The 24,134-nt window shown below is 40.6% G+C and overlaps 1 protein-coding gene and 1 long non-coding RNA gene across 4 annotated transcripts in view; one reads left to right on the top strand and one right to left on the bottom strand.

The window, feature by feature from the left end:
* The window catches only part of LOC117754283 (NEDD4-like E3 ubiquitin-protein ligase WWP1), a 30,070-nt gene extending 6,634 nt beyond the window's left edge, over positions 1 to 23,436 (top strand). Inside the window, exons 2-25 of one of the 3 annotated variants that reach the window (XM_034573121.1) lie at positions 1,270 to 1,326; positions 3,439 to 3,530; positions 3,779 to 3,917; positions 5,421 to 5,545; positions 6,032 to 6,184; positions 6,367 to 6,436; positions 8,430 to 8,611; positions 9,869 to 10,295; positions 10,429 to 10,524; positions 12,136 to 12,310; positions 13,431 to 13,485; positions 13,776 to 13,860; positions 15,398 to 15,526; positions 15,967 to 16,039; positions 16,157 to 16,228; positions 17,067 to 17,155; positions 17,390 to 17,549; positions 17,718 to 17,851; positions 19,194 to 19,334; positions 19,426 to 19,546; positions 20,134 to 20,238; positions 20,419 to 20,515; positions 21,975 to 22,047; positions 22,391 to 23,436. In XM_034573121.1, the coding sequence (XP_034429012.1) occupies positions 3,461 to 3,530; positions 3,779 to 3,917; positions 5,421 to 5,545; positions 6,032 to 6,184; positions 6,367 to 6,436; positions 8,430 to 8,611; positions 9,869 to 10,295; positions 10,429 to 10,524; positions 12,136 to 12,310; positions 13,431 to 13,485; positions 13,776 to 13,860; positions 15,398 to 15,526; positions 15,967 to 16,039; positions 16,157 to 16,228; positions 17,067 to 17,155; positions 17,390 to 17,549; positions 17,718 to 17,851; positions 19,194 to 19,334; positions 19,426 to 19,546; positions 20,134 to 20,238; positions 20,419 to 20,515; positions 21,975 to 22,047; positions 22,391 to 22,490 (2,871 nt within the window). In that variant the 5' untranslated portion in view covers positions 1,270 to 1,326; positions 3,439 to 3,460 and the 3' untranslated portion in view covers positions 22,491 to 23,436. Of the gene's footprint in view, positions 1 to 1,269; positions 1,327 to 3,438; positions 3,531 to 3,778; positions 3,918 to 5,420; positions 5,546 to 6,031; positions 6,185 to 6,363; positions 6,437 to 8,429; positions 8,612 to 9,868; positions 10,296 to 10,428; positions 10,525 to 12,135; positions 12,311 to 13,430; positions 13,486 to 13,775; positions 13,861 to 15,397; positions 15,527 to 15,966; positions 16,040 to 16,156; positions 16,229 to 17,066; positions 17,156 to 17,389; positions 17,550 to 17,717; positions 17,852 to 19,193; positions 19,335 to 19,425; positions 19,547 to 20,133; positions 20,239 to 20,418; positions 20,516 to 21,974; positions 22,048 to 22,390 lie in introns of all 3 variants that reach the window. The other 2 variants (XM_034573122.1, XM_034573120.1) reach the window with 2 other exon arrangements.
* Positions 1,180 to 23,765, bottom strand: LOC117754313. Its single transcript, XR_004612376.1, has 3 exons — positions 23,636 to 23,765; positions 21,937 to 21,938; positions 1,180 to 1,194 (listed from the first exon to the last, which is right to left on the bottom strand). It is a non-coding gene; the product is annotated as an uncharacterized LOC117754313 (long non-coding RNA).
* Between the last annotated feature and the right edge of the window lie 369 nt (positions 23,766 to 24,134).

Genomic DNA, 24,134 nt, shown 5'->3' with positions numbered 1-24,134 from the left:
ATTTAGTCCTTCATGTATACTGATAGAAAGCCAGGGGCCTTTGATTTAGATTAGCTCTGCATTTTTTTTGAATAATTGACCAATTACTTAAAAATAAACTGTACAAATTGATCAATAAAACACGTAAAAAAAATGCTAGTTGAAACTGAGCAATTCAAATTTCTTGTTTTGCTGAAACAGTCAAGATCCAAAGTATACTCACTTCATCATTGTTAAAAAATGAACCTGCAAATATGAATACACATTTTAAGAAATAGTTAATTTTGTGCAGAGACATAATTAAATTACTTATTTAGGTAATTGCTAACTAATTTTGTATTCATCTAATACATTTTGTGACTAATTATTGCAGCTCACACATGCTGTGGCTTGCATGGAAGGATCCACCTGTCTGTTAGATTTGACTTAAACCCTGTAGAAAAATGATCCACATAGGTTAAAAGTATGACCGATTTTTAGCCAACATGATGAGGTGTAACCTAGATGTGGGACAGCCCGACATGTCCACCAAGTCCAACTGCAGTCTTGGAGAAATTCCTCTTTTCAAACCACATACAGACATGCAATGATTATGTTGCTGTCAGTTGTTGAGGATTTCTCTCCCAGCGAACAGAAGTTGTATGAGCTGGTGCAATTAAACATATTTTGCGCATTATTTTATTTAATGGATACCATCATTTTTAAAGAGTGATGTATGACTCGTGGGGATCATGGTGAAATGTCAAGAATTACTTCATCCATTAACTTGTCACATCCCATCTTTCTACGTTGTCGGTTGTCTTCACAAGATATTTTGGAGGAGGATAGCAAGGTTTTAGTTGTTTGACCATCTGCAATGCATTACTACACAAATGCACAGGGAGTTCAAATATCTGAAGGAGCCTCTTCTACTGTGCTGGTTATACAAATATTATGAAGATTGCATTAAATGGTAACTTTCTGACTAAGTGCCTGTATAACTTTGTTGTCATCAACCTGGGACTCTGACTTATGAGTTTACTTCTGGCATATTTACAATTTTCAGTTTTTTTCTTTCTGCAATTCATGTATTTCAAAGCATGAGGCTCTTCATTGAATATATGTCTCAGTCTTCCGCTAGTCATTTTGACTGCACAATCATGTGTAAGCCATATTTAATGACTTTGATAAGGGATGCCCCAAGCTGATCTTCTAGATCAACATTTATAAAATGGACTGTATGAACAAATCGGTTTTAGGTCCTTGTTGTGCCTGCTTTGGCCTAAAGGTTACCTCCTTTTATTGTTTCAGAGGAACCATGGGACACGGAGTAGGCTGAAACAGAGGGTCTAGCAGCACACACCAGTTGTAAGTATACAAGATTTTTACCCAGCATTATGTTAATGAAGAATTGAAGAATGATTGATTTAGGTACTGGTAAATATTACGTGTGTTAAGTCATTCAAAAGAAATTCTCACAAATAGCTGAGGTTTGTTAGTCGACCAGATTAAAATGTTCTATTAAGAATCGAGAGTCTGTTTTACAAAAAATAATTTAAGGGTACATTTTTACACTTGCATATCACAGCATAAACAATAGAACTTGAGGATTCACTCATCACAAACCTGCAGAGCTGTTTGTGAAACTGGATAAACAGATTAATAGGCCTCCACAGTGTTTTCCATTAATTGCCTACCTACATTAATATGGCCGCCATGGCCATATGTTCTGCCACAGTTTTATAATGTTCCAATGTTTTACACTTCTCAATAAGATCTCTAACTTAGTGTTTAAAAATGTTTTTTTCTCCATTGATTAGAGCATATGGATGCAACTCACACCACATAATGAAGTGTACTGATATATGAATATAACCACTGTGCCAGAAGTCCAATGAAGTATGTTGGTGTTTTCTGAGGACACTCAGGGTTTATGATTCCACTCATGCCAAGTTTTCAAAGGCTCTCTCTCTATCTCTCTCTCTTTCTCTCTCCCTACGCATGACAGTGTAAACAGGAAGCAGATTGTCTATTTGCAGTTGGTTGCTTAGTTGAAAATGCTACTAACAAGGAACGCAAATGGCGAAAAGTAGGGGTTTCTTTCCTTGGACTAAGAGGTGGAACTGTTTCTGACAGTAAGTGTTAGCACTGTTTTTCATTCACTGCTGGTAGTTAAGATAAGATCTAAACAGGCAACAAATGTGGGTGACTGCATCATCATTTCATCATTGAGTCTAAGTTTCTGCCTGTGCAGACTAAAACAGTAACACCAGAGTTTTAAACTGAAATGGGGCCAGCAGTGATTTAGTTAGTTTATCATTTGTAAAAAGGACAGACAACATACAGGCATATCAATGTCATTTTTACAGTATTATGGCTCAAGCTCAAACAGCAGTTGCTAGCAAGTCCTCAGACTTCTCAAGTGTACTTGAGCCCTGTAGAGTTCACCTGTTTCTTATTTGTGAATTTACTGGCTATGTGCACTGTTTGAAGTTTACTTTACAATTGCAATGCATCTTTTTTAAACATGCCTGGCATTCTTCAGGTGTTCCAGTGAACTTTCAAAAGATTTTAATGATCTTTTATTAGAAAGCGTCTCAAAGGATTTCACCATTCTTATGCTTTTTAAATCTCACAGCTGCATTCGTCACACAGTAAAAAATATGATCCTCGCCTAGAGCACCGTGTTAGGATGAAAGGCACCACTAGAAGGATTCAGGTCTTACTTGTCTACCAGACATTTTCCTGTCAGCATTGGTGACTCTGTGTCCTCCTTAGGGCCTCTCCATGGTGGAGTCCCTCAGGGTTCTATTCTCGGGCCAATACTGTTTTCTCTTTAAGAGCTTTCCTTAGAGCATGGCGTCTCGTTCCACTGTTTGGGAGGGGCTTGCCTTTTTTAAACAAAAATACATCATAGCTTGGATGACTTTAAATGTTGTTATAGTAATTAGTTAAGCTGACATCCGTATATTTGGTGGTGCCCATGATAGACCTATGTACCACCTTCGAAATTTGGGGATGATATCGTGATTTTAAGTTGATCAAATTGATGAATTTGGTGATTAAATCCAGTTTTATCCAGCTGTGGGTCTTATCAAAGGTTACATTTTTATTGTTTAATGATTTTGAAGAGGTCATACCTGCACTTACTTCCTCTTGACTTGTATACTCTTATTCCACTTAATGTCACTGTTGGCCAGGCTTTTCTCTGCACTGTTTTTAAAACTCTTCTGTATACCTTTGCTTTGCATTCATATGAGTGTTGCTTTTTATATAATTGTTTATCGTCTTATTGCTTTTATTATTATAGTGTTTCTTGTCTTTTTAAACTATTTTTTGCGTCGTAATAGTAATTGCTATTTTGATTGCACAGCCCTTTGTTTAAGTCTTATGTTTTCAGCAATGCTTTGAAAATAAACTGAGACTTGAATTGACTTGACTTACTTTGTCTGTCGGGTCGTGTGTGTGTGTTTTCTGAAGGTTTCCCACTGTGGTGTATGACATGGCCACAGCCTCATCCAGAGCAGAGTCTAGCCATAACCACAGAGGAACGTCACAACTTCATGCCATTGGTGAGTCCAAACACAGCAGGCTGTGATGTGTGGGAGTCTCTAAACCGTATCACTCCCTTTAGTGCTCATGCTGACGCACCATGTCAACAGGAATTACTGTGTGAAAATTATTTTTTTTCTTCCAAACGGGTTCCATATCATATTATGTAACATGACTGTCTGAAAAAGTGCTGGCTATATAGTGAAAATATAAAATGTTGAAAGTAAAGATCTCCACTTGTTTCTTTGCCTCCCTCATGTACTACCAGTTTCCTGTGCCAAGATCAAGAGGAAGAAGAGCCTGTTTGGGACTTCCATTTATGTGGAGGTGACAGCGGAGGGGGAGTCGCGCCGTACAGTGAAGTCCCACAGCTCCTCCAGTCCTAAATGGGATGAGAGGCTCACTCTGTAAGATGCATCAATTCGCATACTCTGTGATTCTGACAGTCTGTGTGTGTCAGAAGCTGCTTTACCCGAAGCAGCTGTATGCGTGAACGCTAATGTCCAAATCAGATTAAACGGACATCAAACAGACTTAACCTTGCCAGCTCCATAGTACAAAGTCTGTGTCATGTCTGATTGAGCCCATATGTGAGTGTGTGAATTTAGAGAGCGCGAGTAGTGTGCGGCTTCCTGCGTGCTCTACACAAACACCACCCCTCTCCTGCACTAAATGGAGCATTTTCAGTTACCTGCTGAGAGAGACTTCATATGTAAAACAGATCTAGTGTGTTATTTCCTTTTTTGAAATGTAGTTGTCCAGAACTGAGTGATGGAGACTAGGTAATGAAACCTCTTTAACCAACCTTTATTATTTAGCAGAGATAAAATGAGGCACAATGTGAATCCACAGTACCACAAACATACATCCTCTCATAATCCATCTAAATAGAATTTTCCTTGAAAAAGTTTGGAATCCCAAACGGCCTGCTTTCATGTAAAAAGCAGTTGAAAATAGAGCAACAGTTCTTTCCTCATTCCGAGGAGTTATTTTAGTGAGAAAATGAACTGTATACTTTATGCAACAAACATAAGGCTGTTGAAACAAGTTTTAGAAAAAAAATTCTCTTGAAATTCTTAATATGACCAGAAAATCCCTCGGGTGGCTCATCTGATAATTATTAGAACAAGGAAAAATGCTGTCCAACAACACACAGAGCTCTTTGTATCATTTGAAAAACTATTGGAGCCTGCAGCCTGAACATAGCAGACATTTGCAGCTCTTTGGCTTCTGAATGTCTGCCAAATGCCAAAGACATTTCCTTGTAAATGCTAATTGTCTTGATTGGGTAATTATCACTGTCGAGCCAGAGTGCTGCTTTCTTCATGGTCTTAACTTCGCTCCGTGAATCTTTTGTATACTAGGGCCTTAACCTGGCTTAGGCTGTAATCCTAGATATTTCTTTATAGACTGATGTGCTCAACCATTAATACGGTGACTCTGCCTGTGTAGTGTGTGTAGTGTAGTGCGAGAGGACAGAAAAAACAAAGAGGCAGCTTTGTGTGAGCGGAGTACATCAGTCGCTCAACCTGCAGATTTTTTGGAGTTGGAACAGAGTTTAGAAAATGGAGAAACTGAAAGTATGAGCCATTATTTCTATTTTTTGACTATGACTAGTCCAGCTATATACTTGGTATTTAACTTATTTGGTTGTTTTGACCATACGATGCAAATGTAATCTAGAAGAACGAGAAGCATCTAAATATGTGTGTGGTTTCTTTTTGTTATTTTCTTTTTATTTGCATTATTTCTTTGTCTAACAAAATGTATTGTTGGGCTTTGCCAAACATCTGTAGAATTCAGAAAGATGCTAAGAAACTCGTTATTCTATTTATATGTTCTATTCAAAAAAGAGTCTGATGAATATATAGACAATACTGCTGTTTGTTTGTGTGTTCCGGACCATCTAGGAGTGTAACACCACACACACAGGTGGATTTCAAAGTATGGAGTCACAACACCCTGAAAGCAGACGCTCTGCTGGGCAAAGCCACACTGGACCTAATGAAAGCACTGGAGCAGCATGACAGAAAATGTATGATCAAATATCCAATATACTGAATTGTATTGTAATAGAATATTGCCATGTGTTACTACAGCACCACCGAACAGCAAGTCCATTAAGATATGATTTGATTAGACTAGTCAACATCAGAGATATGCATTCTGAACTTGTTCTTTCTTTTTGTTACTTTGCTCTTTGTACATTGTTATCATATATTCTGATGTGATACTATAGTACAAACAGAATAAACATTGTATATTAGATACAATACAAAAGTCAGATCATTCTAAAGATGGCACACAAGAGTTCATTCGGTTTTGCTGTTTGGCCTATGGTTGATTTATCGTAGTAGCACTCTTAATCTATTAAGCCAGTTTGTAGTCTGATATCAAACACTGCAGATTAGTGTGCTTTTTATTCTTATGTGAGCATAACAAATATTCTAATGGATTTTCTTGGTTGTGTCATTCACATTATAATCCCTCATCCCATGACATCTCTGCTTTGGCTCTGCAGTGGAGAATGTGAAGGAGGTGCTGAAGCTGAGTGTGGAGCAGAAGGGAGCCATTGTGGCTGCCGGGGAGCTGACTGTCTACCTAGATGGACTGACCGTTACCGACCAGGAGGAACCAGCACAGCTTACCAACGGCAATGCTGCAAATGGCACCAGTGAGCTCAGTACTTATGTTTTGGGTTTGTTGGGATTATCTTTTTTATGTACCATATATAACTAGTGAATGACAATCTGAGGGGAAACAAGAGAAATGAGAAGCGAGAAATGCCACAAAAAACTTTGCAGAGACACAAACACTGTAGAAATTGTACATTGTTCTTCCAATTCTTCCCAGAAGTCCAGCAGAATGGTGATGCCATCCATGAAAATGGAGACTCATCATCCACTTCCTCAAGGGCTGCTAACAGGTAAACAAACTAAATGAACCACAGATTTTTGATGTAGCTAACAGAATGCCAACAGTAAGTGTTGTGTGTTAGCATGATTCTCTTACAATGTGCCCTAAAGCATTATGTGAAGGTCAATTTACTGATGATACTCATTTTCCTTTGTTGTGCATCTCACTAAAAACATCTTTAAACTTTTTTTTCACAGAGGTCTGTCTTTTGTCTCTCTGTGTCTTCTCAATCTGGTTGATCCCCCTGCTCCTGCTTTAATTCATCCGGCTTTATTCTGTTATCAGTCACACTGTAAAAGTGCCCTTCAATGAGGCTAACAGGATTTTCATTTGAATGCCACAAAGGAGGAACGTCTGCTCCTAGCACCAGACGAGAGGTTGGTGGGGAGGGGGGGATTAAGATGTTTGTGGCTGCCTGGCTCCTCTCCTCTGCATTGCAGTTGCTGAGAGGACTGCAAGACCCAAGCAGGGAAGTATTTCAAACTTAGGGCCTGATCTACTAAAGGTTTGCGCGTGTAAAACGTGGGCAAACTTGATTTCACCCGCAAAAAAACATGCAAGCTGATCTACTAACTGCGCACTGAGGATTGCGTGCAGAATACCACGCACTGTCCATTCAGTGCGTTTGCCTTAATGAATATAGAGTATCGGGCTTTTCTACCTGAGTGCGCAAAATATTGGGTAGAGTAAATGCAAATACTTTAATTTAGCACACGCATTGTGATTTACAAAGCCTGAAAATAATTGCGGTTATTGTGACTGCGTCTATATTTAATAAGTTTGAAAGGTAGGTGCTAATTGTCACAGCGTTAAATCAGACCATTGAGGTCAGTGACAATTACAAAATTAAGTTAATTGAATAACTTAATAACTTTCTCTACAACATTAAATATTTATGACAAAATGAAAAACATTTTTTGAAGAAAAAAAGACACATTGTTGATATTATTCCAAGAGTTTAACACAGTGAAACCCAGTTGATCTGCTTCATCTTTGACCAGATTTGACAGTGCCTGCAGCATAAGCAAATATAATAAAAAGTCTTGCAAAAGTAGTGGAACCTGGCTCTTACTTTTTTGGACAAGAGTTCGGTATCATCCAGCAGCCTACAGTGTTGTCCGATTTAAAAAAATAAATAAAGGAGTTATAATTCTGCTGCAAATGTGAAGGCAAAACGATTGATGGTGGGATAACGAGTTGTTAAAGTTAAATCTAGAATGGCAAGAGAATAAACCTCCGTGCATCTGATTGGCTTCAAAAACAGTTGCATCCGAATTCCAATTGTGAAAGCAGCATGACCGTGGTAAGAATTGGTGGGATTTCTTCTGGTATCACTTCCAATGCAGTGTGTCTTACCCGATCCTCAAAACTATAGTACAAACTTCTAAGATTTTCCTTCGTCGTACTGAAATTGTCTCCCCTTGTGACCAGCTGGCCTGCTGTTATCACCCTGGCCTAGACAAAACCTCAATTTGACTCGTATGGCAGATCTTGTTTTGGTGTTAGTGTGGTCCCTTGACTGTTACAAAGATAAACATCAGTCAGCTCCCAAAGGTGAAGCCAACATCTCAATAGCCCCCTCAGGGCTGGCTGCAGAAGAGGTCATAATCCCCCTTCATGTCAGCAGACAGGAAAAGGGCTAACCCTAAAAAAATCTAACCACACACTGATAGATATTTCCCAAACATGGTTTCTTATCACCCTAGTGTATTTCAACACAGTTTTAATTTGTTATTTGATGCTTTCAAGATGGGGGTGAGACTTTTATTATTGCCAGCTATCGCAATTGGGACCTCAGTACCGTGGCTGAACTCCTGCACAGACTTTGGCTCCAAATTACGTCACCAGCTCAACATGGTAGCACTGATATCCAGGATATTATGGCTTCATAATTATAGTTTTATTTAAAGAATTTACATCTTCATTTTAGCAAAACTGTATACATGTCGATTATATCAAGTAAAGTATAGAGGTAATAAATGCTTGTGTTCTCTTCCCTAAAGCACAGTGAATGGTACTGACTTGGACCCACGGTCAGATTGTTGTTCGGCCTCCAACGGTGTGGATGCTCAGGTGCCTTCCACCTCCTGTAGCCCTGCCCTTAGTCACATTGTCAATGGAGACACCACACCCAACTCCACCCCAGTCCACCAGCCCTCAGACAGTGACACAGAAAGTAGGACCGGTGAGTTAGAATTTTCACTGGTGTGAATTGCCGTAGCTTAAATAAAACCCCTGTGTTTTCGCATTTAAACAGTGTGTTTGTGAGCTTTTCAATGCTTTCTTGTGTTTTTCTCATTTATGACTATGATCACCTTCAGACTGATAATATCACTGAATATGATTCACTTATAAAAACAAAATATTTACTGAATGAATACGATAAAGTTCTGATGATCACTATCGGAGCATCTCGGTCATAGACGTGCATATTTTCAGCCGGTAGTTATTGCGTTGCCTGAGCAGGGTGCTTCATGGTTCACTTAGTCAGCGCACAGAGCAGTAGAGAAGAACAGTAGATTCATTTTCATTAAATGGGGCCTGTAATCTCTGCTGCTGTCAGCACCTCTGTGGAAAACTCCCTGGAGGGATAGACAGAAAGAAAGCGGAGAGAAAATAAGCCGAGTGCAGTGTGCTGAGGAGGACAGACAGAGCACCAAGAGCAGACTGATAAAACTGAGCTGAGTTTGGCTGAAGAATATTAATGCGTTATTCATAATGCCGAAAATGGGTTGTCACATTTGTCATGAGTCTAAAATACTTCCACACACAAGACATCAGATAGTTTGATTGTATGGTATTTTTTAACAATATTTTAAGAATGAACTCAGTGGTTAAAAGCAGTTTGCTCCATTGAGCACGGAAAGTTCTATAGGCTGACTTATGGTGCAGAGACCAGGACATGCACTGACATACACTGTTTTTTAGACAATAGTTCAGAGTAAGGAAGTTTCACAGAGACACTTGCTGATCAGTCTCTAAGCCCATCAGCTATTGTCTGACAAGGAATAAGCTTCTGGGGGCAATGGGCAACATTTTGGGGCTTCCAGAGTAGACAGCGGAAATATTCAGGCCAAGACTCTGTCTTCTTTTCGCTGTACACTGGTAACAAGTTTCAAATGTTTCTCCACACAAAACACAAAACTTTTTGTGGGTGTTTTAGGTCCAGACAACATTTTGGCTAATCTCTATTAACAGCTATCTGCTTATGAATGTAGATGTGTTAAAAAACCGATAGCCGATTCTGTGAATGTGTGATTAATACCTGCTGATAAACCAGATGGTGAAATCCAGATGCATTGGTACATATATGTATGTAGATTCCTAGACTACTAGACTTGTTGTAAGATAGATACATCACAGACATCAAGTCATGGATTTAGAAAGAGTTTATTCCATGCTTTCAAACCGCACCATTGTCTTCCTCTGAATTGCCCTGCAGTCAATGGGGAGTCCTGTGACGTGGCTCTCGGGCCATCATCTGCTACAATGGGTGATGTGCTGTCTCATGCAGACGACCACGAGGACTGCAGTCAAGATGCTGTCCCGCCGGACTCTGTCACAGCACCAAACAGCACCTCTCAGCCCCCCTCCACACAGGCTCCAGCCCCCTCTTCTGCTGCTAAACCTCCTGATAGCGATGCTGTTGCTGCTTCCTCCACAGTAACCCCTTCAGCCACGGGGGCCACCACCGCTACCACCACCACAGCCACCTCATCATCTTCCTCTCCCTCCCCAGCACTGGGAGAAGCAAATGCTTCAGGAGCTGGTGGTGGTAGCACTAGTAGCAGTGCCACTGTAACTACAGACGGGGCCAAGCCCAGACAACAGGCCCCCAATGCTGGAGCTCCAGATCCTCTACCACCAGGGTAAAGATGACCACCACCCGCCCTTTTTCAGTTTCATGTTAAATATCTATTTTATATAATGATGATGTATCTACCTCGAAGTGACATTCTAGCCAAGATCTTGTAAGTATCAAACAATTGTTGTAACCTTTAGATGGGAGCAGAGGAAAGACCCGCACGGTAGAACGTACTACGTAGACCACAACACCAGGACGACTACTTGGGAGAGACCACAGCCACTTCCACCAGGGTGAGTATCTGGCCTTCACTCACTCTTTGTCCTTGGCACCTTTTGAGACTAGAATCTGTAACTTTACCAGGTTCATCTCTCTTACTTTTTGCCTAAATACATAGTCATTCATTCATGTTCACCTTAACACCCCCTCAAACAAGATGGCTTTCTTTCAGTTTTTTTGGTCTCCAAAGATATGTTTAAAAAGTTAAATATTTAAACAGCTGACAGTACTTTCAGTGTCTCCAAAGATGCCGAAGGCAGACTGTCCAGTGTAATTGTGATGTAACCTTTAAGGACAATCAAGGTTTATTATTCCAGTAATTCCAAGTCTACTGTAGGTTATGTACAAAGTTTCTCTGTCTTTCACTCTCTTGCTTACAATCCATCAACTTGGAATTTAGGCGGAAAGTTTTATTTACAACCGCGAAAAACTAACATTAAGCTGATTAATGTAAACTTCCATGTTCTGCCTGCCCCAACCTCCCCCCGCGTTGCTGTATCAGCGGGACACAGACACACACCTACACACAACGGGGCAGTCAGAGTGGTGTGTGTGTGTAAGTATGTGGTGTTGCAAGTACTTTTTGTGGGGAATGCAGGTGTGAAACTAAAGCAGGTCAAATTTAATTTAATTTTAACTGAATGCTACTACTCCAAATAATAATAATTTATATTCATCGCAAGTTGGTCCATCTATGATCTGTCATGGGAATTTCTGTAAAGTCAAGCACAAATCATACAGTTGTCTCTCTGGTAAGTTTAATTTACACCTGCAGGTGGGCTCACCCCACACAGCCACCTAGTGTGACGTGTACAGAATGAGCACAGAGCACAGGAGGATCACTTCACTTATACAATCAGAAGCCCCTCCCCGCGAGGAGCCAAAAGGTATTCTTCAGCCTCTTGATGTCTGACCAGGTTGGGCAGAGTTCCTGTCTCAGATCTCCGTCTCAGACCCCTGGTGTGCCTTTCTGGTGTGAGACAATCTGTCTCCGAGATCCCCTATCTAGATTTACAACATCAAAAGACTCAAGTCCTGTATACAATGCAGAGTTCCCCTCACCCATCTCTATCAGACACACTAAGTAACCCCTGCAGTGAAGCATTTGCTAAGACACACATGTGAGGGCCATAAACACTTATAGTCCCCTCTGCAACTCTTGTAAGTCACAGAAACACATTTGTTATCTACTTCTTCTAAATACATATCTGTTCTTCTATTAAACATTACACAAATGCAAAATCTGCCATTACAGATCATTACGAACATCTTATATCACAAAGATCATGGTCTAGCTGCTCAACCCTAGTAGGTATTGTATATTGTTGTTAGGGATGTCAGGATTAACCGTTTCATAACGTTACGGTTTCATAACCGTAAGAATTGTAAAAACTATTATATCTAGCTGGTCCTGCCTCTCGCAAGTTACGTAATTTGTGTGTGCGCCGTGCGGTAAAATCTCTAGCTAGTCAAGTTGTGTGTGTGCAGGCCTCTGAAGCGCTAGTTTCTGTTTCTGACCAACTTTTATTAAACCTGTGTAAAATGTACCTTTGCTTCTCCTGGCCACCTGCTTACAAGCCTGTTTTAGTGTCTTTGTTAATTGTCCTGCTCCTTCACTCTGCCAGTTGGGAGCGACGAGTGGATGACCGGGGTCGAATCTATTATGTGGACCACAACACCCGCACCACCACGTGGCAGCGTCCCACCATGGAGTCAGTCCGCAACTTTGAGCAGTGGCAGAGCCAACGCAGCCAACTGCAGGGAGCTATGCACCAGTTCAACCAGAGATACCTCTACTCTGTAAGTCATTCCTGACCATACCCATGTCCCCTCAATCACTGTTTTTGTTTTATTCATACCTGTAAAATTCAGATTCAATTTACAGTTTAATAACTGAGTTAATCATACTTGCCAAACTATCCACATGATACCATACACATTAACATGACTAATACTTATATTCAAGTGAAACACCCTCTAAAATAAAAGAGGGGACACACTAGTACATACAAAACACCCAACATGGCCGGTGTGTCCTGCCTTTGTAAATTTGTACATTTTGGATTACTCAGATATTTGTACGTGGTCTTATCTTATTCATTCTCACTATACAAGTCCAATTTAGCTGATCAAACGTATATACTGGTAATCTGCAAACTTCAAGGTTTTCTCTGAACATTACTACGTCACCTGACCACACTGAATCGTTCCAGTTTTTATCAGCTCAGACCTTTCTACAATACTAAACCCAGTATAACAGAAGATAAAGATCAGTGCAGTGACTAAACCACTTTTATATCTAGGGCTCTGAAATGGCTCCTACGACTTTTTAAAGACTTTAAATTATACATATTTGCCATAAGAAAGGTCACATACTGTGATATTCAAAAGCAAGTTTCAGATCAGAAACTGGTGGTCATTTTATTTCAATGAGCCTGGAAATCATGCGACCAGCTTCTGATGGCGGTTACAGATTCTGCACCCCTCACTCACTTCTCTGTTTGGCATCTAGCTCAACTCATTTATACCAAAAGTGAGAACTTTGTCCTTCCAGGATTTAAAATATCTGGAGGCCTTAATCTGCTTCTCTTTGTGAGGGTCCCTCTCCCACATCTTAGATCTGAGCGGTGATGTCATCTTCATTGATGATGATTAGCTTACAAAACAAATCAAAAGACAGGCAGCTGGGACGTATTGAGCAGTAACCAGTCACAGAGCCCTTATTGCCAACACATCAAAACACAATTTTTTGATCTCTTTTGTTTTTCTTTCGGAAACGTATCCACTTTTCCTGTGGAGGAATATATATTTTTTATTTATATATATATATATTTTTATATCTCACACATATGGAATATTTTTGTCCTCCTTTCCTGGAGTTTTCTGAATGGATGTCTATTTGTGCATCCCTCATTTCCAGGCATCCATGATGTCTGCTGAGAATGATCCTCTTGGCCCGCTCCCTCCTGGTTGGGGTGAGTTCACATTCTCATACATGTCTCAGTTTGTACTGTACTTGAAGTAAGTAAGAAAAGGACAGAATGTATCAGTACACAGCACATTGAAAGTACAAATGCTTTGTGATAATGTTTTGTTACTTGCACTTCTCTCAACCTCCTGCACTGAAAATCCTTCTCTTAGCTGTCACTGCTGATTACAGATGGCATCTTGTCATATAATCTGGTGATAATCTGTTGCCACATAATGGAGCACAGTGTCCATTCTGTCTGTTAAACTCAGGATTCCTGTGTGTGTTTTATCTCAGAGAGACGCGTGGACTCTAATGACCGAGTGTACTTTGTGAACCATAACACCAAGACAACGCAGTGGGAAGACCCCCGGACCCAAGGGTGAGCTCAAACCAACAAAATAGAAAGGATGGAAACACATTAATGTATATTTTGTGAGTACAATGGAATTAAAAAGGAAAATAAGATGAGTAATTAGAATTTTTACATCCTGCACCATCAACCTGATGTGCCAACGTTTACTTTAAAAGTCAAGATCCACCTGCTTAGACCAGCACCAACCAGTTCCAGGATGTTCTCACTGAAAATATTGGAGGTGCAAAAATGTAACTGTGTACATTGGGTTGGCTCAGTCTACTTTTTGTAGGTCTGTATTGATAAGAGTGAGCAGTAGTCTCAGGATCTTCACATTATTAACAGTCACTAACAGTAATTGCTCAACAATTTGACTAAGCTGTAGAATAAAACATTCAGATCAACAGGTAACCTAGTTTCAGTGAAACAATGACGTATGATAACATTTAATCTACAAGAACAAGATGTGCAGATCACTGCAACTGTTTTCAGATTATCTCCACATTCAGATGAAAAAGATTTTTCTTTTACAATCTCTCTTGTGTTTTGCTTTGTCAAAGCACATTCAAATCAATATCAGTAACTCAGCCAATGCGCTTCACTGTGCAACAATTTTAGTTTTCATGACCTAATTCAGTAGCTGTTGGATGATAAATTTGGGCACATTCTCTTTTGAGGAAATACAAACATGGTTATTGTGCCACTTAACCCCAAGGGTAATGCTGAACACAAATATTTATGTAGACTAATTGCGTAATAATGATTTTTATTCTCGGCTGCCAGACTTTTTTACTAAGGTTTTATATAGTGGTAAAGATCACAGCTGGTTGTGTTTGTTTTTAAGTGTCCCTGGGTTGACTGACTTTTATAGCAAGAACACTCCTTTATCCTAAGACACATTTAGACTAGTCAAAGCAGAAAAGGTAAAGCAAAAACAGCTTACATATTACAAAGGTCCATGTACGTTGTTGGTTTATACTTGGATATAGTTTCCATTTTAAACATTTTCAGTCCAGGTATGAGTCCATAGGGGCCATTCAGTTTCCACCTTGAGGGCTTAATACGTTATCGTATCATGTCCGCAGGTATACGTTTGTTTTTATTCCCAACAGAGGACTCGAGCCACTATCAATACAGTCTGATCATATGGTATCGACTGCTTTTTGATCCTGTTCAGAACTGGTATTAACGTCCGTCCCCGACTGATCCCATCACAATTGGTCAGCGCAGTGGCATCAGTTGGTTTTCACTTACACAAATGACCCATGTGTTTATTTGTATATAGAGCTTGGAAGTGAGATCTGATCAGAAGTGGTCACATTCATAACACATTTTTATTTAAGGTGTACTGCTGACCACTTGTGATTGGATCTTTCAGGATGGATATTAATACAAGGTCAGAACAAGGCCTTTGAGGGTTAAGACTTAGTTTACATTAAGGGTTTGGTTAAGATTAAACATTTACTTGTGATGGTTAACATAATGATGAGGGGCTATGAAATACATAATGTCAATGAGTGTCCAACCTGGGATAGTTAAACACATATTTTTTGTGTGTGTGTAGGCTACAGAACGAGGACCCTTTGCCTGAAGGTTGGGAGATCCGATACACAAGGGAAGGGGTGCGCTACTTTGTGGATCACAACACCCGAACCACCACTTTCAGCGACCCACGCACTGGAAAGTCCTCCGTGTAAGAACACAGTTGAAAATCAATTTATTCGTTCATGTGTTCTACATTACATGTTACCTGAAGCCATGACGGGGGTTGTATTTGATCAATAGCCTGTAGAGCTGCAGCCATCTAGGCTGGTACATAAAACATGTTTACTCGGACCAGATGCTTTAATTTACCCAACGTTAATGTAGTTCAAGTGCGGTACAGAAAAATATATATCCACTGGTATTTAATTTTAGGTTTGTATGTCACGAAGAGGCGTTCAGGGAAATCAATATGTTTTTTCAGACGGTTAGGAAAGTTTGACAAATGTGTGTTCCATGAAAACATACTAGAGCACATTCCACATGCGTCCCATTTTTCCATTATATGGTGAAGATTCATGTCTATAGAAAAAACTTCTCTCAGCTTACACCCGCTACATTTTGAACTTTAAATATTTTTGTTTACCTCAGCACGAAAGGCCCTCAGATCGCTTATGAGCGCAGCTTCCGATGGAAGCTTGCCCATTTTCGCTACTTGTGCCAGGTAATTGATTTCTTTTTCCCACTCACTTTCTCCCATCAGTGTGTTTCTTACGCTCAGTCACACATTGAAATACTATTTTTGCAGAATGCATTAATGTTTCCTCCTGTCATTGTACAGTCCAATGCTCTCCCAAGCCATGTGAAGATCACTGTCTCCAGACAGACGTTGTTCGAAGACTCTTTCCAGCAGGTAAGAGGATCCCTCAACCACATTCCTGTTGTAATTTAAACTAACTAGTGCAGTGCCCGTTCTAAATGTGGTGATGCTTCGGAGTCAACTTCAGAATTATTCCTTGTCATTAGTGAATCCTCCTTAAACGCTTCTAAGATATACTGTCCCTTTTTATTGTTTGTGTGTTGAATGTTGTCTGGAAGACTACCTCATTCTACCTGCTTTATCTGCAATGAAGATTTTATGGTCAACGTTTTTAATTAAATGAAACAGAATCTGCTTCATTTCTGTTCACTTGTATGGGTCATATATAAGTTTGTATAAGGCTGTTTCAGAGGTCTGTTAAGCAATCTGCACAATCCTCAGACCCAAGATCACTACTTTTCAAAATATCAGCTCTATAATTCAGCTTGATATTTTGCAGCAACAAAACAAATGTGCTTTCACTTTGGAGACAAATTGCTAAAGATGCAGTGATTTTATGAATGTTGTTGCCATGACTGAGATCAGCACCAGCGACTCCCATGAATTACTGTCTCAGTCCGATATGGTGAAACAAAAATAATCAAATTGTCTGGGGATCTGGCGGGACAAATATTATTTCTAACGGGCCAATTTTGGCTGAAGGGCCGCAAGTTTCCGGCCACTGCTGTAGATTTTCCGAGGACAAACAAGAAGACATGTTCAACTTGGTTCACAGGCTGAAGGCACACTGCCCACACTGACTGACTGCAAGACCCTGTATATCTGTTTATTCAAATTTTGATAACATAATGCATGTATAACTACTTTATGTGCCTGTGGTTTAGCTGATGTCATGTTTTAACCATCATAGTGTGCGTTTTGTGTCCTGTAGATTATGGCGCTCAAGCCTTACGACTTGAGGAGGAGACTGTACGTCATCTTCAGAGGCGAGGAGGGTCTCGACTATGGTGGCTTAGCCCGGTAAATAAGACAAGACAAAACAAATAGTTAAATGTGAAATTCATTGCAAACTCCCTTTCAGAAAATGTAAGCGGTAACTGATCATGTGCTCCTTCTGACCTTCTCCCTTGTCTCTTCCTCCATATTTTCCCTCTTTCTTTTCCTTGTCTATTTCTGTTCTAATCCACATCCTGGTCATCCTCTCTTTCATCTTTGCCTTCTTGTCTCCATCTATCACGCACCTTTTTTTTTCAGAGAGTGGTTCTTCTTGTTGTCCCATGAAGTGCTGAACCCCATGTACTGTCTGTTTGAGTACGCCGGTAAGAGCAACTACTGTCTGCAGATCAACCCGGCCTCGGCTATCAACCCAGACCACCTCTCCTACTTCTGCTTCATAGGCCGCTTCATCGCAATGGCAAGTTCACGTACTGGCCACACACACACAAACGGATTAAGTAAAAACACATGTATGGGTTTATGTTATTTCAAACACAAAATACAGAGAATGTACACATCTGATTATTTATTGTTATTTTCAGATTCACAGTCAAATAGCCTTATGCTCTTGTATTTATTTCCGCAGGCACTTTTTCACGGCAAGTTCATCGACACAGGCTTCTCTCTGCCTTTCTACAAACGCATGCTGAACAAGAAGCTCATCCTCAAAGATCTCGAGTCCATTGACCCAGAGTTCTACAACTCACTCATATGGATCAGGTAATTTGTCTACATAACCTTCAGTGTGCCTAGAAAGTTAAGCTAAGCGGCTTTCAGACATGCACTGATCTCCACAGATTCTTTGTATCTTCTCCAGAGGAGGTGCATGTGTGAACTAAAAGTCTGAGTGAGAGGCTCTGCAGTTTCTGCAGACTTTCTCCACCTGGCCCCTAGAATAAAGTGGTAGAAATTCAGGAGAATTCAGTGTGAGAGCACAGCGGGGGAGCCCCTGCTGGATTCACCTGGAACGAGAGGAGGGGTTGATGACGCTTCTAACACGCGACAGATCCAAAAATGAAAAATACTAAAAGAAAACAAATATCTCCAGGTGAAAAAGCGGCGTCACACACATAGAAGACACAGATGAAGATGTCTTGAGAGTTTGTATTGATAAGAGCTGATGTCGGTGTCTGTGTGTTGTAATGAAAATCACATGATCTACGCAGCATTAATGGATTATAATGGTTAATGGTTATAAGCAGAGTTATTGCGTCACCTCCTGCCTCTGCACCCGGCTGCTCCACCTCTCGTTTGAATAATGCGAAGGGTTTGTTGCTGTTGTGAACACGTCTGTGCAGAGAACCTCCTGCTGTGTTAAGCACGTGTGAAAGGAAAACTCTGTATCCAATTCTCTGGATTTGACCCACAGGTCATGTCTGAAAATGGCTGTATTTGAAGTACATAATCACGTAACTTCAATGATCACATTACCTTCAAAAAGCCAATTTATTCTTGCTGACTTGATGGTTTTAAATATCGCAGCACCTCATTCTGAAGGCTCTTTACTCTGGAGCCTTTGATTAAAGAGCCAATTTGTGCGGTCTTAATTCAATTAGCCATAGAGTTTTCCTCTTCTTATTCACCTGGAAGACGAGACACTTTTGTCTTTAGTGTATAGCTCAAAATCTGAAATATATGTCAGGGGGTTTTAAGGGCTGTACACTATACAGCACTCGCTGTTTTTTGACATGTGTTTTTAATAAAGAAAACCTCCACAATAAAACACATTCAGCAGGCCAAAAAAGGGATTAACCTCAAGAAGAGAACCGAAGGACCTTCTTTCACATACATGTCAGAACTAGAACAAAACCGTGATGGAACAGGATTAAGTAAATCAACTATATAACACCTAACATTAAGTAATAAGTCAAAAGGTTTTCGGAGTGAAGAGTGTGGGCCGAGAAGATGCTGTGACACCAACCACAAAACACTACAAGTATCAGTTCCATAGCGGGATGAAAGACCAGAGAAGCTAGTAGGGGGGCGACTCCGATATCTGCAGATAACAATATATTGCCCTCTTATCATGGTGTGACAACAGCATGATCTCATGTCTCCTCAGGGACAACAACATTGAAGAGTGTGGTCTGGAGATGTACTTCTCAGTGGACATGGAGATCTTGGGAAAGATCACCTCGCATGACCTCAAACCTGACGGCACCAACGTCCTCGTCACTGAGGAAAACAAGGAGGAGTATATCAGGTTCAAATGACAGTTTGACTGTAACAGCAGTGATATATGTAACCTTTGATCTCAGTCTTAGTGAGTAATTGCTTTTTGTTTTTTTTCACAGTCTGATGGCAGAGTGGAGGTTCTCCCGTGGGGTCGAAGGTCAGACCAAAGCTTTCCTGGATGGCTTCAATGAGGTGGTTCCACTGCAGTGGCTCCAGTACTTTGATGAAAAGGAGTTGGAGGTGAGTGGCACTGTGAATTTTAATCCACATAATCTCCCCCTCTCCCCAGAGCTTTAACCAATTAATCAACATTGTTATTTAATTATGATTTTAACGAGGATAAAAGTTATCTTGCTTTGAAAGATTTCAGTCTGTTGGATTCCTGAGAGGCCTTGTTGATGAGGGCTTTTTGAAAGGCAAACGAACAGTTTGTGACCATGCTTCATCTCTCCATCAGTTTGGGGGTCCTTGGCCTGAAAAACGTTGAAGACCCCTGCTGTAGACCATCAGTCAATACTAATCACCAAGCACAAAACTCAGTTATATTTTATTATTTCCGACATTTTAACTTTTCTTGAGTTTAGATTTAATCCAGTTTATGCCTCATTTTGTTCTGTGTAGATGTACTTATTCTTAGAACAACAGACATGGCTAACTGCCAGAACTGGGTGTCACATGGGTCCGTGTAGCAAATAGCTTTTCAGGTCAGGTAGGAGGGCCCCGTTAGAGGCCTCAGGGAGGCATATGGGACAAATCCTGTGTCTGTTTGTGTGCCCTGTTTTCTTCATGTCATCTTAATACTTCTGTGTGTGTGTGTGTTTATCCAGGTGATGCTGTGTGGCATGCAGGAGGTGGACCTTCAAGACTGGCAGAGGAACACAGTGTATCGTCACTACACCAGGAATAGCAAACAGATCATCTGGTTCTGGCAGGTACAGTCACATCAACACAAACACACTTCTATAACTCTTACCCTCCTTAAGAGAGGAGCAGAATAGTCAACAGTATTCAGGTTGATCAGGGTCCTAGTGTGTGTGTTTGATATTGTGTCTGTCTGGTCAGTATTGTGGGGATCGTAATTTACTGTGTTTGTTGTCACTTCCTCGCTGCAGCTGGTGAAAGAAGTGGACAACGAAGTGCGACTGCGGCTCATGCAGTTTGTCACTGGAACCTGCAGGCTTCCTCTGGGCGGCTTCGCTGAACTCATGGGTCAGTGACACACACAAAGATTAACATGCAACCACTCTACCATATACTATACACATATACAGACTATAAGTATGTGGACGGTTAAACGTGTTTTGAGCTTCAGCACTTTCAGTTTAGAACAGTAGAAACTACATTAAAGAGCCAAGTCTCAGCTTTAAATTGATTTGTTGGTGATACAGTTTTTTATACACATGCTCCCCAGTGTTAAGAGTTCAAAAGACACCGGACAAATAGTTAAAGTGAAACTAAATCATTAAACTTAATATTTTGTGTACAACCCTCTGCAATCAATGAAATGTCATCCAATGAGTTTTGATGCCTTTGATTGAATCTGACCACAGAATATGCTCCTGTATAACTCTACATCTATCCAGTTGTTTCCATCAGCAGTGACCTCATCAATAATAACAAGTGTGTCAGCTCCACTGGAGCCAGAACAGAACCAGCTTCATATTTGACAGATGAGGTGGCGGCTTTGGCTCATGAGCTGCTTCTTTTTTCTCTTTTTCCTGTCCATCATTTTGTCAGCCGCTGTTTTCTTTCTGTATTTGTGAATCGCAGCCTGGTCTCTTTGAGGTTTACCACTGGTTTGTATTTTGTGGTGAATCCTCTGAGGTTTTCGTCATTAAATCTTTCACTTGCTCATTGATTAGGGAGCTTCTCTGTCTCCATTCTGGACAGCGTTCTTGACTTGTTGTGCAGTCATTTATTCCTCTCTCTCTGCCATGTTTTCCCTCTTTTGAGCCTCATTATTATCTTCTCCACTTATCCAGTCACCTCTTCACTCCTCATACTTGCAGACAACTCCAGCTCTATCTAAATGACAACTGTCAGTCAACTCTGAGCTACGTCTGAGCTTCTTTCTCCCTGAACTAATGTTGAAACGACACGGCTGCCAAGGAAGTGTCCAGTTACTTTTGATCCCCTTAACTTTGGGCACAATGTGTTTTAAAGGGCTGTACTGTATATCCCACACAGTTATTTTTAAACAGATGTAAACCTGTTCGGATTTGAGCTGAGACTGAATGTGTCAGAGGTTGAAGAGCAGATTATAGCCAGTTTCAAACATGAGCTCCGAAAAATGTCTTGAGCCAATTTTCTGGAAAATGTGCGGAACATGGGCAGAGCGTGCAGTAGGCAGGACATGACGTGTGTATATTCACCTGCTGAAATCGTTTTTGTTCACAAAACGCATCAACACCGGCATCGGGCCATATCACCAAAAATGCTTGAATCTTAATGTCTTTCCAAGTTGACATCTTCATTTGCGTCTTCCATGCGTGTGACACCTCTTTTTCTTCCGTCCGTCATCAACACGCCAACTCGCACCCTGTGAATTGTCCTTCTGTATTCTCACATGGGATCACTCTGACATTTTCTGGACATTTTTACGGGGAAAGTTCCCAGAAAACATCTGGCACAACTGCGTTCTCACCTCTCATTTTCGTTTGCATTGCAGGAAGCAACGGGCCCCAGAAGTTCTGCATTGAGAAGGTGGGGAAGGACACGTGGCTTCCTCGGAGCCACACGTGGTGAGTGAAGCTCTCTACCTGTGATTCCTCCCACACACCGTTTTGCCCAGATGTTACTTAATTATATTACTTTTCACGAGGATTAACACAAATTAGGTTAGCTATAATTCAATCAGTGAAATAGATAATGAATGGGAATGATGGCATGATGCAGGAGGAAAACAGTGGAAGAAATAAGTAGTAAGTTAGACACTGATTGGAGCAGCATCACAATTAATGAAGGAAGCTCTTAATATCCCTTTGATAATATGTAATCAGGGTTTTGGAACACCGCTTATAACCAGTAAATGTTTCATTGTGCTTGTTTATACTGATCTTTGGTCTTCACTTTTGGTCTTTTCAGTTTTAACCGTCTGGACTTGCCTCCCTACAAAAGCTTTGAACAGCTGAAAGAGAAGCTGCTCTTTGCCATCGAGGAGACGGAAGGATTTGGCCAAGAATAGAGGGCGGAGTCCTCGTCTATTTCTCTCCTTCCCCCTTTGCTGTTTAATCATTCAAGTAAAACAAACTAAAAAACATAATTGCACAAGAAACCCACCAATGTATATAAGCTATTTTCTCATTTTAAACCAAATTTTAATTTGCAGCATTGATTTGCTGCGGTCCCTCATATATTATATGATACCCAATCGTGAAATATGCAAGAATTTAAGCATTTTTTTTGCGCATCTGATTGAAAACAGAAGTCCTGGATTTTTTTTTTATTTCCTCCCCACTGCTGACTGGCTTTTTAAAACGGACTGAAAGTGTTTTTGAGAGGATTTTATTGTAGAAGCACATTCTACTTTTAAAGCTCTAGTTCTATAGAGCTTATAAAAATGTAAGAGTAGTATTGGGGTCTGGTGCCTGAATTTCTTTCTTTCCCTGTTGGACCCATAGTAATTGTTAGTTGTTGTTTTGTTTTTTTTGCGTGATTGCATGGCTGCCTGGGACGATGACCATCACCACCACCACCACAGATACAGACATGTAGTATGGATTGCTCTGTCTCTGAATGAGCTTTTTTTACCTTCTTCAGCTGAAGGTGTTCAGGATGGACTGAAGCAGAGGCAGAGGAGACTAATCCTCAGTGGTTGTGAAAACTATTGTCCTGTTTGGGATCAAAACATGAGTCGGGGAAAAAAGACTGCAGTGTAAAGCTCCTGCACAAAAGCTACTCTATCAAAAATGAATAGGAAAAGGAAAATATTCTAAATTAAAATATGAAAGTGTGTGTTTCTGCTTGTGTGTGTGTGTGTGTGGTGTCAGTGGAGCCTGTGGTTCGGATGTTTAAGCTAGAGCCGCTGGACTTGTTCCAGGCCACCTAGACAGCAGCCTGCCGCTTCAGCTTTGCAAACAATGCACACAATGATAACAAGAACCGCAGCTTTTTATTTAAACAACGAGCCGTTTGGAAAATCATCACAACAAAGAAAAAAAAGACTTAAAACAGTTGTTGAACACTTGGCAGATTCTCTTTTGTTACCTCTTGGAGTCTGGAAGTGTCTCCAGTCTGTGAAGCCGCTGTGGTTTACAGAGCACCAGACATAGAAATCACATTGACTTCATGGTCTCCGCTGGAGGTATCACGCTAGATGATGAATTTAACCATTATTTTGTGATTAAGTCCAAAAAAGACCATCTATACATTCACTAGAATATTTTCCTTTCTCTACATCTACATGTGTACTGAAAGGAGCTGTAGTCAGCTTCTTAGATGTGAACTACCGGCATGATTACAAAAAATAAGTCCTTATCAAGTCAGCCGATGTCCCCGAATGTCACTCTTTGTTTAATTAACCATTAAAGCGACACTAACGTGCCACAGACCAGATAGTGCGTGCGTGTGTGTGTGAGTGGAATCATTTCACAGTGGAAGCCTGAGGTCTGTCTGAAGCCTGATGATGCACTGCATCAATGTGCGTTGTGTGTTTTGTTCTTGCTCCGCCTTTATACGGTGGCTGAGACGTCTCACACAAGGGATCCGAATGCAAACGCCACAACACAACTGCAAAAGTGACAACACAACAGAAACACAACTACAACGGAAGTGATTCATTCAGCCCGTTTCCTTGTCAACATCCATTGTCACTCACTTCTGATGTGAT

Source organism: Hippoglossus hippoglossus, chromosome 20, assembly GCF_009819705.1.
Source record: "Hippoglossus hippoglossus isolate fHipHip1 chromosome 20, fHipHip1.pri, whole genome shotgun sequence".
NCBI classification, from domain to species: Eukaryota; Metazoa; Chordata; class Actinopteri; order Pleuronectiformes; family Pleuronectidae; genus Hippoglossus; species Hippoglossus hippoglossus.
The sequence above is the reverse complement of the archived record's forward strand: the minus strand, read 5'-3'. Positions and strand labels throughout refer to the sequence as shown.